This window comes from Pelodiscus sinensis, chromosome 1, assembly GCF_049634645.1.
Source record: "Pelodiscus sinensis isolate JC-2024 chromosome 1, ASM4963464v1, whole genome shotgun sequence".
Taxonomy (NCBI): domain Eukaryota; kingdom Metazoa; phylum Chordata; order Testudines; family Trionychidae; genus Pelodiscus; species Pelodiscus sinensis.
Window position 1 is genome coordinate 200,685,184 of NC_134711.1, and position 17,308 is coordinate 200,702,491.

At 38.4% G+C, this 17,308-nt stretch overlaps 1 protein-coding gene across 13 annotated transcripts in view; it reads left to right on the top strand.

The window, feature by feature from the left end:
- Nucleotides 1–17,308, top strand: part of DMD (dystrophin) — a 2,108,520-nt gene that overhangs the window by 1,776,915 nt on the left and 314,297 nt on the right. For all 13 annotated transcript variants that reach the window (XM_075916549.1, XM_075916586.1, XM_075916651.1 and 10 more), the window contains 3 exons: nucleotides 4,541–4,697; nucleotides 12,579–12,699; nucleotides 13,798–14,066. In XM_075916549.1, coding sequence (XP_075772664.1) covers nucleotides 4,541–4,697; nucleotides 12,579–12,699; nucleotides 13,798–14,066 — 547 coding nt within the window. The remainder of the gene's footprint in view (nucleotides 1–4,540; nucleotides 4,698–12,578; nucleotides 12,700–13,797; nucleotides 14,067–17,308) is intronic.

Sequence of the window (17,308 nt, forward strand, 5' to 3'; positions counted from 1 at the left end):
TTTTTAAAGAGCTGGTCATGGCTTATCAAGTATCATGAAATAGAAGTGATTAAGCAACATAATAATTATTATGCACTGCATTTGTCTGGCCGTTCATTCTAGTACAAACTAATAAGATTATAGATGAGATCATACATTATTTTAGGTTTCTTCTCTTAAATAAAGAGGGAATAATATTGAAACCTAAAATCCAAGGGTAAAAACTATCTCTGAATTTCATGAGAAACAAACTTCTTGTGTGGAAGCATATAATAAAGGGTGATATTACAAAAGATCTAATGAAGGTGCAAATCTCTAAAGGTTGAGGGTTTATTTTCTGGAGAAACTGTCCAGGAATCTTCTTTTCACAAATACGCCTTTTACAGTACAGAACCCAGCTTCAATGCACTCACTCTCAGTCACTCTTTCATTTGCTCATTCGTTGTGTGATGGTGGTAGTTCAGAGGGCAGCAAAAGGCAGAAGCATTTTCAAAGTAATGTATGAAATATTAGCTTTTGAAGCTCGAGCCCTGAGGGAGGTCACTGTGTGTAATGACAAAAGCCATCTTCATAACATCAATCATTAAAAGTAAATGAAAGATGTGAGGCTGAAAAGATATTGGTAGTTGAAGTAAAGAATAGAAGACAGATTTCTTCTTTTTTTTTCCTGATGAGCAAAAGAAAAGGGATGTAACCACTCAAAGCATTATTTGAGTACCTTTTCATCCGATGCCATTTTAACCATGAACTTACTGTTATAAAAAGAGTTTTGAAAAAAGAAACCCACCATATTGGCCAAAAACAAACATAGGCAACCTTCTACATCTCCGTTTCTGCAGTTCAATTTTTGATCTGATTAATCAAGTGAAAAAAATATTATAGTTGCTTCAAATTCTTAAACATACAAGGCAATGGGCTTACTCTCTCTCAAAACAGTGGGTCATAATGAAGAATATGGAATACCCAAAAACATGTAAGTTAAAGGAGCTAATGCTTTAACTTTTAAACCAGATTTGACTGACTACCAAATTGAAATGAGTTTGGTACTCAGTCTAGTCCCCTAGGGGATATTTCTTTGCATCACACAATTTGGTACAATTTCCTTGTGATTGACAATGTGTGCTATGGAGAGGCTTTGTAGCAGAAATTTGCCCTGCCGTGTATTGTAGGTGTTAACCCATCCCATCTGTTGCTTTTTTTTATTTACACTAAAAATAGACACTAAAAGGTGATTATTATTATTATTATTATTATTATTATTTAAGTTTTAGAAAAACAGGAGCAGGAAACCATGGTTACTGAGCCAGCATCAGCCTATTCCATTTTGAGCTTCTGAATGCATTACTTTTTGTTTAAAGAAAGTATATGGTAGAAAGAACAATTTCAAGAACATTAAGGAGAGTCAGAGTTTGATTTCCATTATTGTGCACTTTTTCACTGTTACACACTCTTAATCAAGTCTGCCTAAATCAGCAAGTTCTACCAAGGAAATTTTAACTTAAGTCCTTGATGTTAAGACTTCTGTCCAAATTTGCCTTTATATTTATCATTGGCTTTGTCCTTTGTTACAGGTATTTAAATAAGTATGTGTGTTTATTTTTAAAGAACATGGTACTAAATATATATTTAATATATATATTTTACTTGGGAAAAACACACCAAGCACCATCGCCAGATGGGTTGATTTATTGGATATCCCCAATAAAATGGAGGCAATAGAATTTGGACAGAACAAAAAAATTGGTTAGCTTGATGTTGCACTATAGAGCATAAGTGCTGTACAGTCTGATCAAAAGTGAGCTGAAGCAGTAATTCATGGACTTGAATTAGGAAACATTATGAGATGCATTTTAATGTCAGGGCAGAAATTCCACAAATGATTTCTTTCAATTTAATCTTTTTTTTACTCAATTTGATGTCATAAGGGCACATATCCTTCATGTTTTATAAATTAAAAAACAAGATAGTGGGTAAAACCTTCATAAACAGCTAAATAACTTAGGAGAGTAGAACACTTAATATAGAATCATAGAATCACAGAATACTAGGACTAGAAGGGACCTTGAGAGGTCATTGAGTCCAGTCCCCTGTCCTCATGGCAGGACCCAGTACTGTCTAGACCATTCCTGATAGACATTTATCTAACCTACTCTTAAATATCTCAAGAGATGGCGATTCCACAACCTCCCTAGGTAATTTGTTCCAGTGTTTAACCACCCTGACAGGTAGGAACTTTTTCCTAAAGTCCAACCTAAACCTCCTTTGCTGCAGTTTAAGCCCATTGCTTCTTGTTCTATCCTCAGAAGCCAGGAAGAACAATTTTTTTCCCTCTTCCTTGTGATACCCTTTTAGATACCTGAAAGATCTCAATCTTCTCTTTTCCAAACTAAACAAGCCCAATTCTTTTAGTCTTCCTTCACAGGTCATGTTCTCTAGACCTTTAATCATTCTTGTTGCTCTTCTCTGGATTTTCTCCAATTTCTCCACATCTTTCTTGAAATGTGGTGCCCAGAACTGGACATAATACTCCAACTGAGGCCTAATCAGCACAGAGTAGAGCAAAAAAATGACTTCTCATGTCCTGCTCACAATACACCTGTTAATGAATCCTAGAATCATATTTGCTTTTTTTGCAACAGCATCACACTGTTGACTCATATTTAGCTTGTGGTCCACTATAACCCCTAGATCCCTTTGTGCCGTACTCCTTCCTAGATTGTCGCTTCCCATTCTGTATGTGTGAATATAGGATTGTGGCTGGTAAATCACTGACATGAAATTGAAAATTCTACTCAGTAACACCCCCAGGCAAAGAAGAAATGAGGTATTATTCCACAAAAAAATCACCTTTTAGTGAAAATCATAATATGTAGGATGACAATCTGACAGGCCAGCCTCTTGATTCTTTTAGGAAAGCATATTTTGTTATAAAAGTAAGAGAAAAGTAAGCTACATAGAAGGGACAAGAAAGCACACTCATCACTCAACAGAATGTGCTTTTCTTGAACAGGGAGGAGCTTACATGCCCCTGTGTGCTCTTCTCCCTCATAAAGACTGCAGTTTTCAAAATCGGGGTGTGTGTGAAATTGTGACCTCTTGAATCAACTTGTAAGTCAGAACAGCTAGATTTTGTTGCACTACAGGCTTGGCTATGTATAGCACTGTTCTCTTTATTCAGTGCTTTGCTAGCATACTGTAGTATACAAGCTTAAAAATGAACGTAGATGCTGTAGAGCATTTTCTTTAAATCACTTAGTATCCACTGGTCCTTATCAAAACCAAATCAGAAGATCCTTAAAACCACTGGGAATCCAGGTCTGTCGCTCTTCTCCACAATGCCATTCCATCAATGCATAATGGTGGGGTGTTAATTATCAGAAAATACAATATTGAGATATTTGATATCAGATAATGGGATGTAAAAGTCTGCTAGATAAGCAAAGTTGGAAGTTAAATAGAGGCAAAATAAACTTAAATTTCAAAGCTAATATACATCTTCTTAGGGGGAGTTAGATTCAGCATTTTCATGCCTTAGCTGTTGTATTACATTGTTTGGATTTAAACTAATACAATGAGCTATTAAAAGCAGTGAAAACTCATTAGGGAGTTCTCCCTGCCAAAGACGAAGCAATTGCAACATTAATAATGACTCAGTGTGTAGGAGGGGAAAAAATTATTATTCAATGCACATAATACAGTATGAACAGCAATAAATTAATCAATACTGAGATGGTCTATTTACAGTCTCAATCCTACAGTAGATCTGTTTATCGTAAGTAATTGCTTGATATTATTAGGCTCAACAATAGGTCTGGCGTATTAAGCACCACATTGCTGATAATGAGTAAGCAGTAGAGAGGTGCTCTTTATGCTGCTGATTTGATGAGTCTTTTCTTTTCTTTTCTTTTCTTTTCTTTTCTTTTCTTTTCTTTTCTTTTCTTTTCTCCGGTGATGTATTTTATTTCTCACATCCTACCATCAAATGGAGAAAACATTCTGTAGCATAAATCATTGACTTGTCTATTTATAAAAGAATCTACTAGATTCAAGGTTTGCCCTATAATGGTTATGAGATTGGCATAAATTCTGTGTATTAATTTGAGGAGGAGTAACTGCATGAGTCTATTGTGGAGTGGACTAGCTGGCACAGTGTAATAGGCAAGTCGTTTTGCTCCTCTGGAGAGAAAAATTCAGTCTCAGCTTTGAGGTCTCTAGTGATAGACGAGTTGCGTGTGCATACTTAGCAAACACAGCTGTCATTTTCTGTTCAAGAAAACAACAGGATTAGAATAGCGGGTGTCTCAGATTAGGTATGGGGTGCTTAACTCTTGCCCATGCTGATTTAGCCATATGCAAACCCTATTGAAGTGGCACTGGAATAGGCCCTTTACCCCTAGTTTTGATCATCAGTAAATTAACAACCACTGGCAAGAACTTTCAAGAGTGAGAAGAGGCTGCGTAGTGAGGTTAACCAATGAAATCTAACCCCAACCTGGAGTATGACTTTTTTTCTACTCCTGTCATTGTAAAGATAGCTGATGCAATAACTTATGCCTTGCAGATCTCATTTAGAAGCCAGTTCTGATCAGTGGAAGCGTCTACACCTCTCTCTTCAGGAGCTCCTGACAGGGCTACAACTTAAAGGTGATGAGTTAAAGCACCAGGCACCCATTGGTGGGGATCTTCCCACAGTGCAGAAGCAGAATGACACTCACAGGGTAAGATCTTTTTGAACAGTCTTTCAAAGGGTATAAATTGTGTATAAATCTAATTTTGGATGAGAGCTAAAACCCTCTTTGTTGGGAAAAGGGTGGTGCCATTGAAAATACATTTGAGAGACCATCAAATGTAAAGGAGACCTTCAGGTTGCAAATCCTCCAGGTAGTTTTGTTTAACTGTGTGTTCACTTGTAGAAAAAGGAAAAACAAAGCAAGATTATAGGCTGGGCTTATTGTACTTGCTCTGACAGCTGGATGGTTTCTGACAGTTCTTTATCTGGTATAAGTATGGATAATACAATGACTGTGTGGGCAAAGAGATCTACTGTTATGTCATTGCACAAACTGAATAAATATTTTTTTACACATGGATTATGGAATCAGTGTTGTTGGAAAAGGGGGAATATTTAGCACAAGGGAAGAGCCATGCCCAAACTCTTTTTGAAAAATACCATAGGATTTTTGCTAACTGGGATAGCTACTATCAATGACTAGAACAGTCATTTCATCAAGCAGGAAATAGATGATTCAGAAGACTGGTAATGAGATATGCAATATTTCACTTCTAAGTCACGTATTGAAATGCAATGTAAACCTGTAGGTACCAAAATGTATTTCTAATAGTTCGTGAACAGTTGCTAATCAAAGGCCTAGTTGTCAGGTATGTACATTCTAAAACTGTCACAATCATTGGGAGTCTCAGCAGAAAGGCCAAGGATCAAATGAGAAATGCACTGCAAACTACCTTCTTGCTCCTAAAGTGAAGTCCTTTTGAGGAAGATAGTAGCATGATATCATGATGTCATGGGAAAGCTTGTACTGCAGATATCTAGCCTAAATTTATGTTGTGGCAAACAGGGCTATGAACCCAACATCTGCTATTAGCTTTTAAAAAAATTGCCCAAGAAATATTCATCCAAAGGATTACATCTCTTGCTTTGCTTAAAAAATAGATGCTTAAAAATGTATTAGAGGTGAGCAACATTCATACATCGTTTCATATTAGCCTTACTCTATTAATTTCCATGCAAACAGTAAGGAGATACCTTCAGGCATTTACTAGATTCCAGTTCATGTGAATTTCCTAACACATCTTTAGAACTATGAGTGAGACAGTTCTGTACCTCAAACTTAATTACTAGTGACATATTAAGTGCTAAAAACAGTAACAGATAACCCCATTCAATAGTTACTTCACTATATTTGTGGGACATACTTAAAATGTTTTCAGGATAAGTAAATGATTGCAAGTACACAGCTTTTATTTTAGCATATCTCTTCTTTGTGTTCTCTTCTGAACAAAGTGTGAAATCAAGGTTATGACCACGTGTGGCATTTTTGGTATCAGCATTAGAGAGGTTCTTGGAAAACTGGCCCGTGTTTAGGTAAATGGAACCTGAAGACTGGCTATTATCCGTGGCCTGGGGAGGTATCACAGTGTTTCTGGGGAGAAGGGAGGAGGTCTGGCAGTTGAGAGATGGAGCTGTGTTACAACACTACAACAACACTAATTCCCAGTTTTCCTGCAGCTAACTCCTTAAACTCTATCAGACCCTCACAATGACACTTGTCCTCCTTTTGGTAACAGTTGCCTCTCCATCCCTTATCCAGGAAGCAACAGGAGGAGGTTTCAGGATCTTGCAACAAAAGTCAGGAGCTTGGGAGCTTTTGGGATAAAGCCCAGGGTAGTTCTACAATGAAAGTTGTAGAGAACAGAGACTAGGGACCTTATATTAATACAAAGGGGGGTTTCCTGAGGTTTCCAGGGTAAGTATATTCATTCTTGTAAGTTCAGTGTGATATCTAAAAGGCTAGTTGGAAAAATGCATTAAGGATGTTCAGTATCAGGTAATTGACTAATCGAATAGTTGATTCATTTTTGCATCGACTATTCGATTAGTCGATAGAGCACCTCCACCTTTGAAGTGTAGCAACAGTTGCAAATTAACATTATGGAACAGATCAGTCCTACTTTCCTCCACTCTTTGTGTCCTCACAACTGCAGGTACACACATGCACTTGGACACACCTCTCTTAGTCACAATCCCTAGTCCTTTCACAGTATCAAAGTGAGAACAGTTTAGTTGCTTGTAGAAAGCTTCTTTTCCCTCTTTCCCTCTTCCCCCATACACTACCGCTTTTGTAGTTTAACATGATACCTGTCTAGTTATAGGCACTTGGGTTCCCTGTGGAAAAAAGAACAAAAGATAATCTTTGAAATTAGGTCACACTGTCAAATCTTCAAAGACTTCTTGTGGAAAGGAAGAGAAGCAAGATGAGTAAAAAACTCTGCCAGCTTCAAGATGCCTTTGACAGATTCTGTATTTGCCGTTTTCTAGTTTTTTTCTCTGCTATATTTTTCCTGAACAGCATGGACCTTGTGTGTCTCTACTGATTTCCTGGTCATGGAAGCAGATATATATTATTGCCTTAGTAATCATTACACATGGAAACAATAATTGTGTGTCTGTTGTTCCTGGTACATCCTGACATGGGATTTATTCCTGTGGTAGACACGCTATTATTTTTACTTGTCAGATCACTCCTATCACCTAAAGTTTATGCAGTGATTTTTATTGATAATAATTAATAGCAAGTTAATTGACAATTTGGAAGGCATCCCAAAGAAGCCAGGATAATAGTGATTATACTGAAATAGTTGTTTCCTCAATACATTCAGTGGCAGAGCAGATATGACTGTAACCTGCTTTTTTAATTATCTAGAAAGAGCTTAAAGAGGGCAGGTTTTTTTCCTAGAAAAATATATTTACCCTGGAAAACCATAGTCAGCAAGAATCTATTTAATTCCTGCTCAAATCCCATTGAAACAGAATATTGGGAGACATGTCTTTCTGCAGGATCGGGGGTATAATATTTCATTTTACCGATACTATACTGTCCTTTTCAGTGTATTTTCTTCTCTCAAATTATAATTTCTATACTTCCCTAACTGAAGAGATCTTAGGACACCCCAGAAGGCTAGTGAAGTTCTGAGACAAACTAATCAATATAGGCATTATTAAAATAGTGAACTGACTGCCATTATACCACTAGTGCTGATTACAAATAGAAAGGCTTAAATAAAGCAGTTTACGTGTTCTTTTGTCAGGTCATATATTATGCATGTTCGATTTCCTCTGCAGTCATCACAAAGTGTGGAAGAAATTCAAGAATTCAATAAAATTAGCCTGAAATCATTGGTTATAAATTAGACATTCATGTAGGTTAATTCTGTTATCAATGATAGGATGCTTGCTCTTGGCATGCATTTGTCAGGGCTGCAGGCTAATAAATTATTTTTTCTTTTCCTAAAATAAGAGAAAATGTCAGCTTCTTGACATTTTTTGAGCTCTGAGGTAACAACAATATCCAGATGAATATACCATAAGAAAAAGCATCTTAGCATAAATGAGCCAACAGTGTCTTCATACAGTGAGAATTTCCAATCATATGTGGCAATGGGGAGTGAGCACATCGGTTATAATGGTGCACCTGACTTTGCCTCAGCTGAGAACTTTTTTGTTCCAATTGCTGCAATGTATCATTTAATTTACTAGATGTTTGCAGACCACAATGCATTCAGCAGGAGGGAAAGAGGACAGGGATAGGTGCCACATCACATTGGAAATTATTCATATAGTTGGTCTCTACAGACTTATTTCACAGCATCAGCACTTGACATAACATGCAGAATGGAACACTGTGAAGAAGAGGTGATAAAGACACAGGCATACTTCTTATTCTGGATGTCAACATGGATCTCTGTTTACAGTTGTATATAAAATATACCAAGGCAGGTTTGAAGGTTTAAGCCATTGCCAGTGCTATACGGCTATATATCAGCAGCGGTTCCAGAAGCCATTGTGCATGAGGCGAATACTCAAGTAACTCCTCTTATATCTGGTTATAGGATGGAGTGTGCATTCCTGACCACCTTTCCTAACTCTGCTAACCAGGAGAAGGGAAAGGAATATAGCTGTGTTCTCTTCAAGGAATCTAGTGCCACTTCATCTAGTGCCCCCTTCATCAGGGACATGGGTAAAGAGAATGTTCTTTGTGCCCGCCTCACCCTTTACATCTACTCAAAGTGGAGTTTAGCCCCAGAGTGTACTGCCACTCGTGGAAGCTGTCTGAAACTATCTGTTTGCAGTGGTGCAGACAAAAACATGCACTCCTACCCAGCCTTTAACAAATAGAAATTGTAGTTGTATTGCTTTCTTCATCAAAGCAGCTCTGCCTCTTCCCTGCTGTCTTTGGGCACAAGCAAGGAGCAGTCCTTTGTCCTTTAGATTGCTTTTTAGAATGTAAGCTTTTCAGGGAAAGGATGTATCTTCTGGCATGTCTATAAAGCACATCACATCCTTTGAGTAGTGTATAATAACAATAGGTTGAATCTTGGGGTTATCTGTGACACTCTTGGGGAAGTGTGCAGATGCCCTTTCTCAGTGGGTGGTTCTAAAGACAGTATATAGCAGTGTTTCTTAAACTTTTTAAGACCGAGGAACACCAAACAATATTTTTTTTATGAGGAAACCCAAGGATTTTTTGTTGAGGAAAAAAAAAAGCTTGCCCCTTGAACAACAGACGACACTTTTACTGGCAACAATATTTGCTCACTGCCCTATGAAGCCTTCTAGACTTCTGTCTTTTTGAAAAGGGAAATGTAATTTAATCTGTTTATTCATATTGGTGGAAATTATAAATTCAATACCTTATCAAGCACGGGTTAATGTCAAGCAGCTGACTGTCAGCAGCCATAGCAGCTACGCCAGCATTAAGAGCACTGAGTGCCTTACCCTGCTCCCTAATTCACAGTGGGTCCCTTACTTCTTAATGTGTTATCCTTCTATAGTTGTAGCCCCTGGCTCTGTTATTTTTGACACAGAATACTAAAGGGAAGGGCCTTGTCTGTGCAAGAGGGTGGAACGTGCTGGCCCCCCTCAGCCGTCCTGGGTAACAAGGGAGGACTAAAGACAGTGGTGCAAAGACTTAGTTGGGGTGGCAGCTTTAGGGAAGTTCTCTCCCCTAACAGGCAGGATCCCGAGAGCAGCAGCAGAGACAGCCAATCAAAGTTGGCCCTGCAACGCTCCTCCCCTCTGGCACAACTGAGGTGCGGAACTTTCCCAGGCAGTTGTAAGCCAGGCGCAGAAGCACGTGAGGAACGTGGGGAGCCCCACCTCATTTCCAGCTGCGTCACCACTCACTCACCTCTTCACACCACCCGCTGCATCTCAGCAGATCTCACGGCCATTTTTTTTCTTTAAATGGATGTGGCACACCTGTGAGTTCTCTGTGACACACCCGTGTTCTGCAGAACACAGTTTAAGAAACAAGGGTATATAGCCTAGCACATTGCCTCTGCACTGTGACTAGCAGAAATGGGATCCACATGAGAGCTAAACATAAGTAAAGAACAATGCTTCACTTGTCTGCTCCTTCTCTTGCATGTCATGCAAGGGTCAGGTGCAAACTGAAGTAAATGTATAATTTAATCAATAAAATACTGAGTTGTCATTCCGTTCTTAGGCAGATATTCATTGACTTAATTGGGAGTTTTGTCTTGAATAAGTAAAGGCCTCAGTGTAAAATGCTAACTGGACCATAACATTCAAACTTACACAGAGTATTAGTATCCCAAGACATTAAAGCATGCCAAGAAATCTTACGTTAATTTGGCCATTACAGTTAGTAGATACATAGACAAAATAACATTGTTTCTCACTCTCAGAAATCAAAATGCAGGATTTTTAAAATAGTCATCATTTGAGTAAATGTAAGAGATGTGTCTGCAACAAATTCCTCCAACTGACTCAACTTGCTCGGTGGTATATTCAGAGAGCTGCCTAAGTCTATAGGGGTACGTTTACACTGGAGCGCTATTTTGGGATAAAAAAAAAGCACTTTTTGCGCAAAAGCATCCTTGCCATCTAGACGCTCTTTTGCGGAAGTACTTTTAACAGAAAATCTTTTCTGTTAAAAGTATTTCCACAAAATCATGCCAGTCTAGACGCAACCATTAAGTTTCTGACAGAATTTACTCTTCAGATACTCATATAATTCTTTGTATTGTAAAAGGTATTTCCTGGTAGCCTAAAAGCCAAACCTTCATGACCCAATCTATGTTTTTGCCACTCATGACATACAACTCTCCTCTTTGCAGCAGTTATCTTAGGTATTATGCTACACTAGTACTTCCCATGTGTTTTACAATAGCAAAGTATTGCATAAGACCTCTATAAATTAAGCTCTAGTTTATAACCAAGATAGGTAAAACTTTGAAATAAACAAGCAGTGAAGACTGCTCAAAAATGTACAGTGTGATACATGGTAAGTGGCAACTAACTCAGGGTACGTCTACGCTGCAGAGCTATTTCAGGATACTGGAAGTATCCCAAAATAGCTATTCTGCCTCTATGGAAGCAGCCTGTTGTTTTGAAATAGATTACAAAATAATGAGCGGCTTATTCTGATGTCCCAGTAAACCTCATTCCACGAGGGTTAAGGGGAATTTCGGAATTGCATGTTATTTTGAAATACACTCAAAATAAGATATGCAATTTGTGTAGCACAAATTACGTAGCTTATTTCGAGCTAAGGGTGCTGTGTAGACACATCCTCAGTGTCTAACACCCAGGTCATAGTCCAGATCTATCCCACTAGATGGATTTCCACAGCTTTCATGTTAAATTCAAATTCTGTGTAATCAAAACTTTCTTTTAAAAAGACAAAGTTTCTAGCTTCCAAATGTAAACCAATGGAATGTTTCTGGGTCTGCTCTGGAGAAATGTGTGCTCCCCTTTGCTTCACTCACTGGATTGGGATTAGCTCTTCAGCCTAATGATGCCACTTTTTAATCCAACCTTAACTGTTTCATTGCTGATCATATGAACACTTGGGGGGTGGACCAAGAGTGATGGAAGGGGAAGAAAACGCGTATAGAAGAAAGAAGAAGAGAAACAAAGAAAGGATGGGAAAGAAAATGCCAAATAACAGTGGCCCAGAAGATGACCACATTTTCCCACTGATGCCAAACACAAAAGCAAGACTTTTAACAAGTAATGATAAAAATAGCTAAAAGTCTTGTTACTACATCAAAGACCAAATTCTGCCCTTGATCTTTGTGTAAATTTCCCAAGGCTAGCATTGAGAAATCGGCTTGGGTATATATGAATATATGTATTCCTAGATTTACACTTTGACCTCTGGACTTTAATTGAGAATGGAAGGTGATTTCCTCCTCTGAATGGATCTGGAAGACATGTCAGAAAATAAGAAGTTTGCTCAATCCGCTGGGCACCCATTATGTCTACGTCAGAAGCAAAGGAGCACACGTGGTGAACATGATAACACTGAGTGTACCCCAGAACTAACTGCAGTTTTCTACTTACTATAAAGTTTTAGTGTAGCCATATCAATTTTATTTTATTTTCTGATACAGCGGCAGTAGCCACAGTGATAGCTGAGAGTCACCTTGGATTTCCCATTACAGACTGGGTAATCTTTTGCCTCTCGAACAGCATTAGCTGTTCCAGTGCTGTTCATTGTGAAGCATGCTGAAGCCTTGTCCCTTCCAGCTAGGTTTCAAAGTTTGACTCTGGCATCAGTCGCAGAAGGGATCCCTTCACATAGTGAGCAGCTTAATCAGCCCATCCTTCCATTTTGCAACGCACTAAATGCTCATTGGTCCCTCAGAAAGCACATGTTGTTTCTAGTTAATCAAATGCTGGCAGTGATCTTCCATCTTACCTTGTTGACAACTATTTGTAGTAATCCGGGCTGAAGTTGATGTTGGAATTTTATACTAAAGTTGACAGTGCTGAGGACTAGCATTTAATATGGCTTTATGTCCCCAATTTACATTGTATTTATTTCGCTTCACAGGCCTTCAAGAGGGAGCTGAAAATGAAAGAACCTGTTATCATGAGTGCACTTGAGACTGTGCGAATGTTCCTGGCAGAGCAGCCTCTGGAGGGACTGGAGAAGCTCTACCAGGAGCCTAGAGGTAATTGAATGTAGAGCTGTAATAACATATTGATAGAAGGATCAGTGATGATTGAGAGACCATAAATTCTCACTGCCACTGTCAGAGCAGCTCTTATATACTCCAAGCTGCATATCACTATCTTGTAACCTGGACCAAATAAAAGTATAGATGAATACTTGAATAAACATTCATATTTAAAAGAAAACTGTGAAGAGCTCAACACCTCTCGTGCAGATGTATAACTTATAGAGCAATTCGTGATTCGTACATTTCAGTAGTTAACCTCTTAGGCTATGTCTACACTACACCTTTTTTTCACTATTTTTTCAGAAGAGGCTTTTCTGAAATGTGGCCCATCTACACTGGACCAAATTTCAGAAAAACCCCATCTTTCGGAAGATCCCTTCCTCATGGAATGAGAAGGACAGGGCTTCTGAAAGAGAGTGTCTGCTCTTCCACACAAAAAAAAGCAGAAGAGCAAACGCATTTCCCTGGACACAGCTGAGTTTTTTTGGGATACCTCTGGGATCCTGAAAACCCCCTGCAGTCTAGACATACCCTCAGAGATGGGAAATCCATGCTACTTTGAAAAATTAACCAAAGTAAGTTACAGCTGACTATCCTAACATTTATTTTTCTCAAAATTTAGTATAAAATGCTCTAGGAAAAAAGCAGATTGCATCAATAGAAATTATATATGTGCCAAATAAACACCTTTGCTTTATTCTTGTGGTTCCAGTTCAGCAAAGCTCTAATTCATGCTTAACTTAAGCACATGCTTAAATTTAAGCAATTTCACAAGTGCTTTCTTGAATGGGGATGGGACATAAAGACTGGCTCAAGTCTATTTGAAAGTTAAACATGCACCTAAGTTATTTGTGGAATCAGGACCCCCTTCCAAAGACTTATAAGTGTATTACAGTGCGGTGATATTTAATTGTACTAGGATTTTTGAGGGACCCCAAACGATTGTATATTAATAAAGTATAGATGATAGATGTCTTTGGTTATGAATAGTTTTCTTGCTATGCTTTTGAACTTCTCAGTCTTGCCCTGATAGCTCTTTTCCTTAAAGGATGGAATATGCTCTAATGGCCTGTTGAACTTCACATTTAGAGCTGTCTCCTGAAGAAAGGGCCCAGAATGTCAGCAAACTCCTCCGAAGACAGGCAGATGAGGTCAAAACTGAATGGGATAAACTGAACCTGCATTCTGCTGACTGGCAAAAGAAGATCGATGAGGCACTTGAAAGGCTGCAGGAGCTCCAGGAGTCAGTGGATGAATTGGACCTGAAGCTGCGCCAGGCTGAAGTGACCAAGAGTTCCTGGCAGCCAGTGGGGGATCTGCTAATTGACTCTCTGCAGGATCACCTAGAAAAAGTCAAGGTATCAGTTGGCTTCTACTCTTCAACATTTGTGGGGGAAAAGTGCAGTTGGTTTTGTTTTCATTGTTATTCTCCCTCATTGTTATTCTCCCTCCCTTCCTCTCAAGCAAGAAACATTTTTAAATGAAATATAGGCAGATTTTAAAGAACTATATTTAAAGGATGATCTAATTTCCTGGTAAAATCAGTGTTAAAATAGAGTTACAGTTAAAAGTATACATCAGTAATTTATGCAAAAAAAATGGGGTTGTCTGACATCCCCAGCATAGATACTATTAAGCCAGTGAATTTAAGGTTATGATTAAATTTAAAAGAAATCCAGACATATTAATTCCGCCCACCATATAATGGTGTTGGTAGCACATTAAATTGATTTTTAGAGATAGATTTTTTTTATCTCCCTCCTCTTCCATCTCTGACAACTCATGATATCATCACTAGGAGGGTATTTCCTCACCTACCCTACTTAATGAGTCAATCTGGTAAATTAGGATTTTTGTTTTGTTTTAAACAAAATACTTGGGAATAATGGTAAACTTGCCGAGTTCTTTCTTACAGAACATCATTTGTTAGACTGTGTTGAAAAGAAAACTTTATTATGAAAAATAACAGCAAAGAAAGTCATTAAGCAGGAAAAAATTATCATCAATTCTCGCCAGACAAAATATGTCCATGAGGGCTATATAAGAAAACTGAAGATTCTGCAGTATTCTGTTTTAAGATCATAGATGACAAATAAAAGGTCTGACACCTATTTTGTGTTTGACTGAATACCTACAATTAATACATACATTTAATACAAAATGAAACAACTCCAGCGGCAGAGACTGACTCAGTAGCCCTGTGATGAGGATAGTCACTTGGGATGTGGGAATCAGATTCAAATCCTTACACCAAATCAAGCAGAGCAGAGACTTGAACCTGTGGGCAGGTCTACATTCTGGGGCAAAGTCAACCTAATTTATGCAGCTCCACATAGTTGGAGTCAGTGTACTTTAGGTTGAGTTATTATGGCATCTGCACTGTGCTGGATCGACAGGAGAAACTCTCCCATCGACTTTCCTTACACTTCTCATTCTGGTAGACCACCAGAATCAGTGAGAGAGTGATCAGCCATTGATTTAGTGAGTCTTCACAAGCTCCACTAAATCCAACCCTTGGGTGATCAGTTACCATGCATTGATCCCGAACCTAGCCAGTGTAGATAAGCCCAGCGTGGCCCACATCCCAGGTGAATGCTCTATCCACTAGGGTAGATCTCTGTCTGGGCTTGTCCAGATATTCTATCCTTGACCTGATAAACCTTCCCAATGAAATTTTAATCAAAACTAATATGGATGAGTCAACATTGACTAACAAAGAAATATTTTGTCAAAAAATTCTTAATTAGAACTATTTGAAACCTATATATTGGCCAAAACTATGGCCTTTTTTTATTCTGTTATAACATGGGCTAAATTGCAAATGGGCAAACCGTATACACATACATGGCATTTCAAATCCTTTTAAGTGATAATATTTCAAACCCAGTGTGACAGTTGTAGCATAGGTAAGATAGAGCACTCTAGGCAGTGCATTTCTAAGAGACGATGATAATACTATTTGGGTGGTGTTACAAAGGCACTAGGCCAGCAGCTGAGTAATGTTAACTACCCGAGAAAAGTAGTAATTGCCTCAGAATGAACTGCCTAGAGTGTTGTTATTGCTCTATGGAAATAGAATTTCTATATAAATAGTGAAAATAGATGGATGTGAGCATTTGCTGGGCAGTGTAGTCATGTCTGTAACATAAATAACGTGTAAGAAAGTCACAGTTACATCTGCAGTTTAAAAGCCATCTTCATAAATTACTGAGTGCATGATTGTTTGCTGTGCTGTTGTAGATGTGTTAGTCCCAGGATATTAGAGAAACAAAGCAGGGAGTTAAGATCTTGTACTGAGCTAAATTCCATTTTAGAATGTGGAGTTATATAACTCAATATTATAAACTGTACTGTTGTGTATAAATTCATGTGTTTTTAAGTGCATGGTTTAAGAAGAAATAAGATGTTCTAATTTTAGAGATTCTTTAATTTTGCATTTCAGTTTAAACACACACAAAGTATGAACATTAGAGCTAGGTCAAAGAACCCTTCAGTCCTGATCATGCAAACATTTACACATATACTTAACTTTAAGCTGCATAGCCCCATTGACTTGAAGTGTATATATGCATAATTGATTGCAGGATCAAAGCCTCAGTGCGTTGAGGGTTTTGGTTGGATTTTGTTCTTGGTTTGTTTGTTTTTTTATGTACATGACTCATTTTATCAGGAGAGTGCAGGCAGAATAGTGCAAGAAGATCAGAAACAAAAGAGTTTTTTAAAGACCATGTATATACTGGGCAAAGGAGGGTCATTTTGTTCTCTTCAGTCCAAGGAAGTTTGCATACAAAACAAACTGAAGTGGCTTAGATTTTGCCAGACTCAACTTTTTACTCTATTTTATTTTTAGTTTGCAAAAACTCAGCCCAAACTAGGATGGTTCATCTGGTATCCAAATCCACTGGTTCATCAGCTATTAGAAGTACTGTAGATAGTTTAAGTGTCAGGATGATCTCTGTATAGTTCTATCATCATTAATGTCGCAAACACAAGGTGCACAGTCATCTGATACTTCCAGAGATGCTAGAAGAGCCACAGAGAACATGACGATTTGATGGGACACACATATATAAGAGCAGCCATACTGTGTCAGACCCAAGATCCATCTAGTTCAGTGTCCTGTCTTCTGACAGTGATTGATTCCAGGTGCCGGCAAATTGCTTCCAGCAAACAAAGGCAAGGGACACCCTCTTTGCCTACCCTGACTAATAGTCATTCCATGAATGTATCTAAGTCTTTTTTGAATCTGTTATAGCCTGGGCCTTCACAACATCCTCTGGGTGGGAATTCCACAGGTTGACCATGCAATATGTGGAAAAATACCTCCTTTCGTTTCTTTTCAACTTGCTGCCTATTAATTTCATTTGTTGGCCCCCTAGTTCTTGTGTTATGAGAAGGCATGAATAATAACTTCCTAATTTACTTTCTCCACACAGTCATGACAAAACAAGTAAAAAAGAGAAAAACTCAGTTACTTTCTGTGATGGGGTATACCAGCCCTGCACTGGGAAAGGTGGGCTTAACCAGACTCACCTGGCTGAAAAAACGCTGCCCCTGAAGCCCGGCAGGACATGCTCAGACTGCAGACCAGGTATAAAAG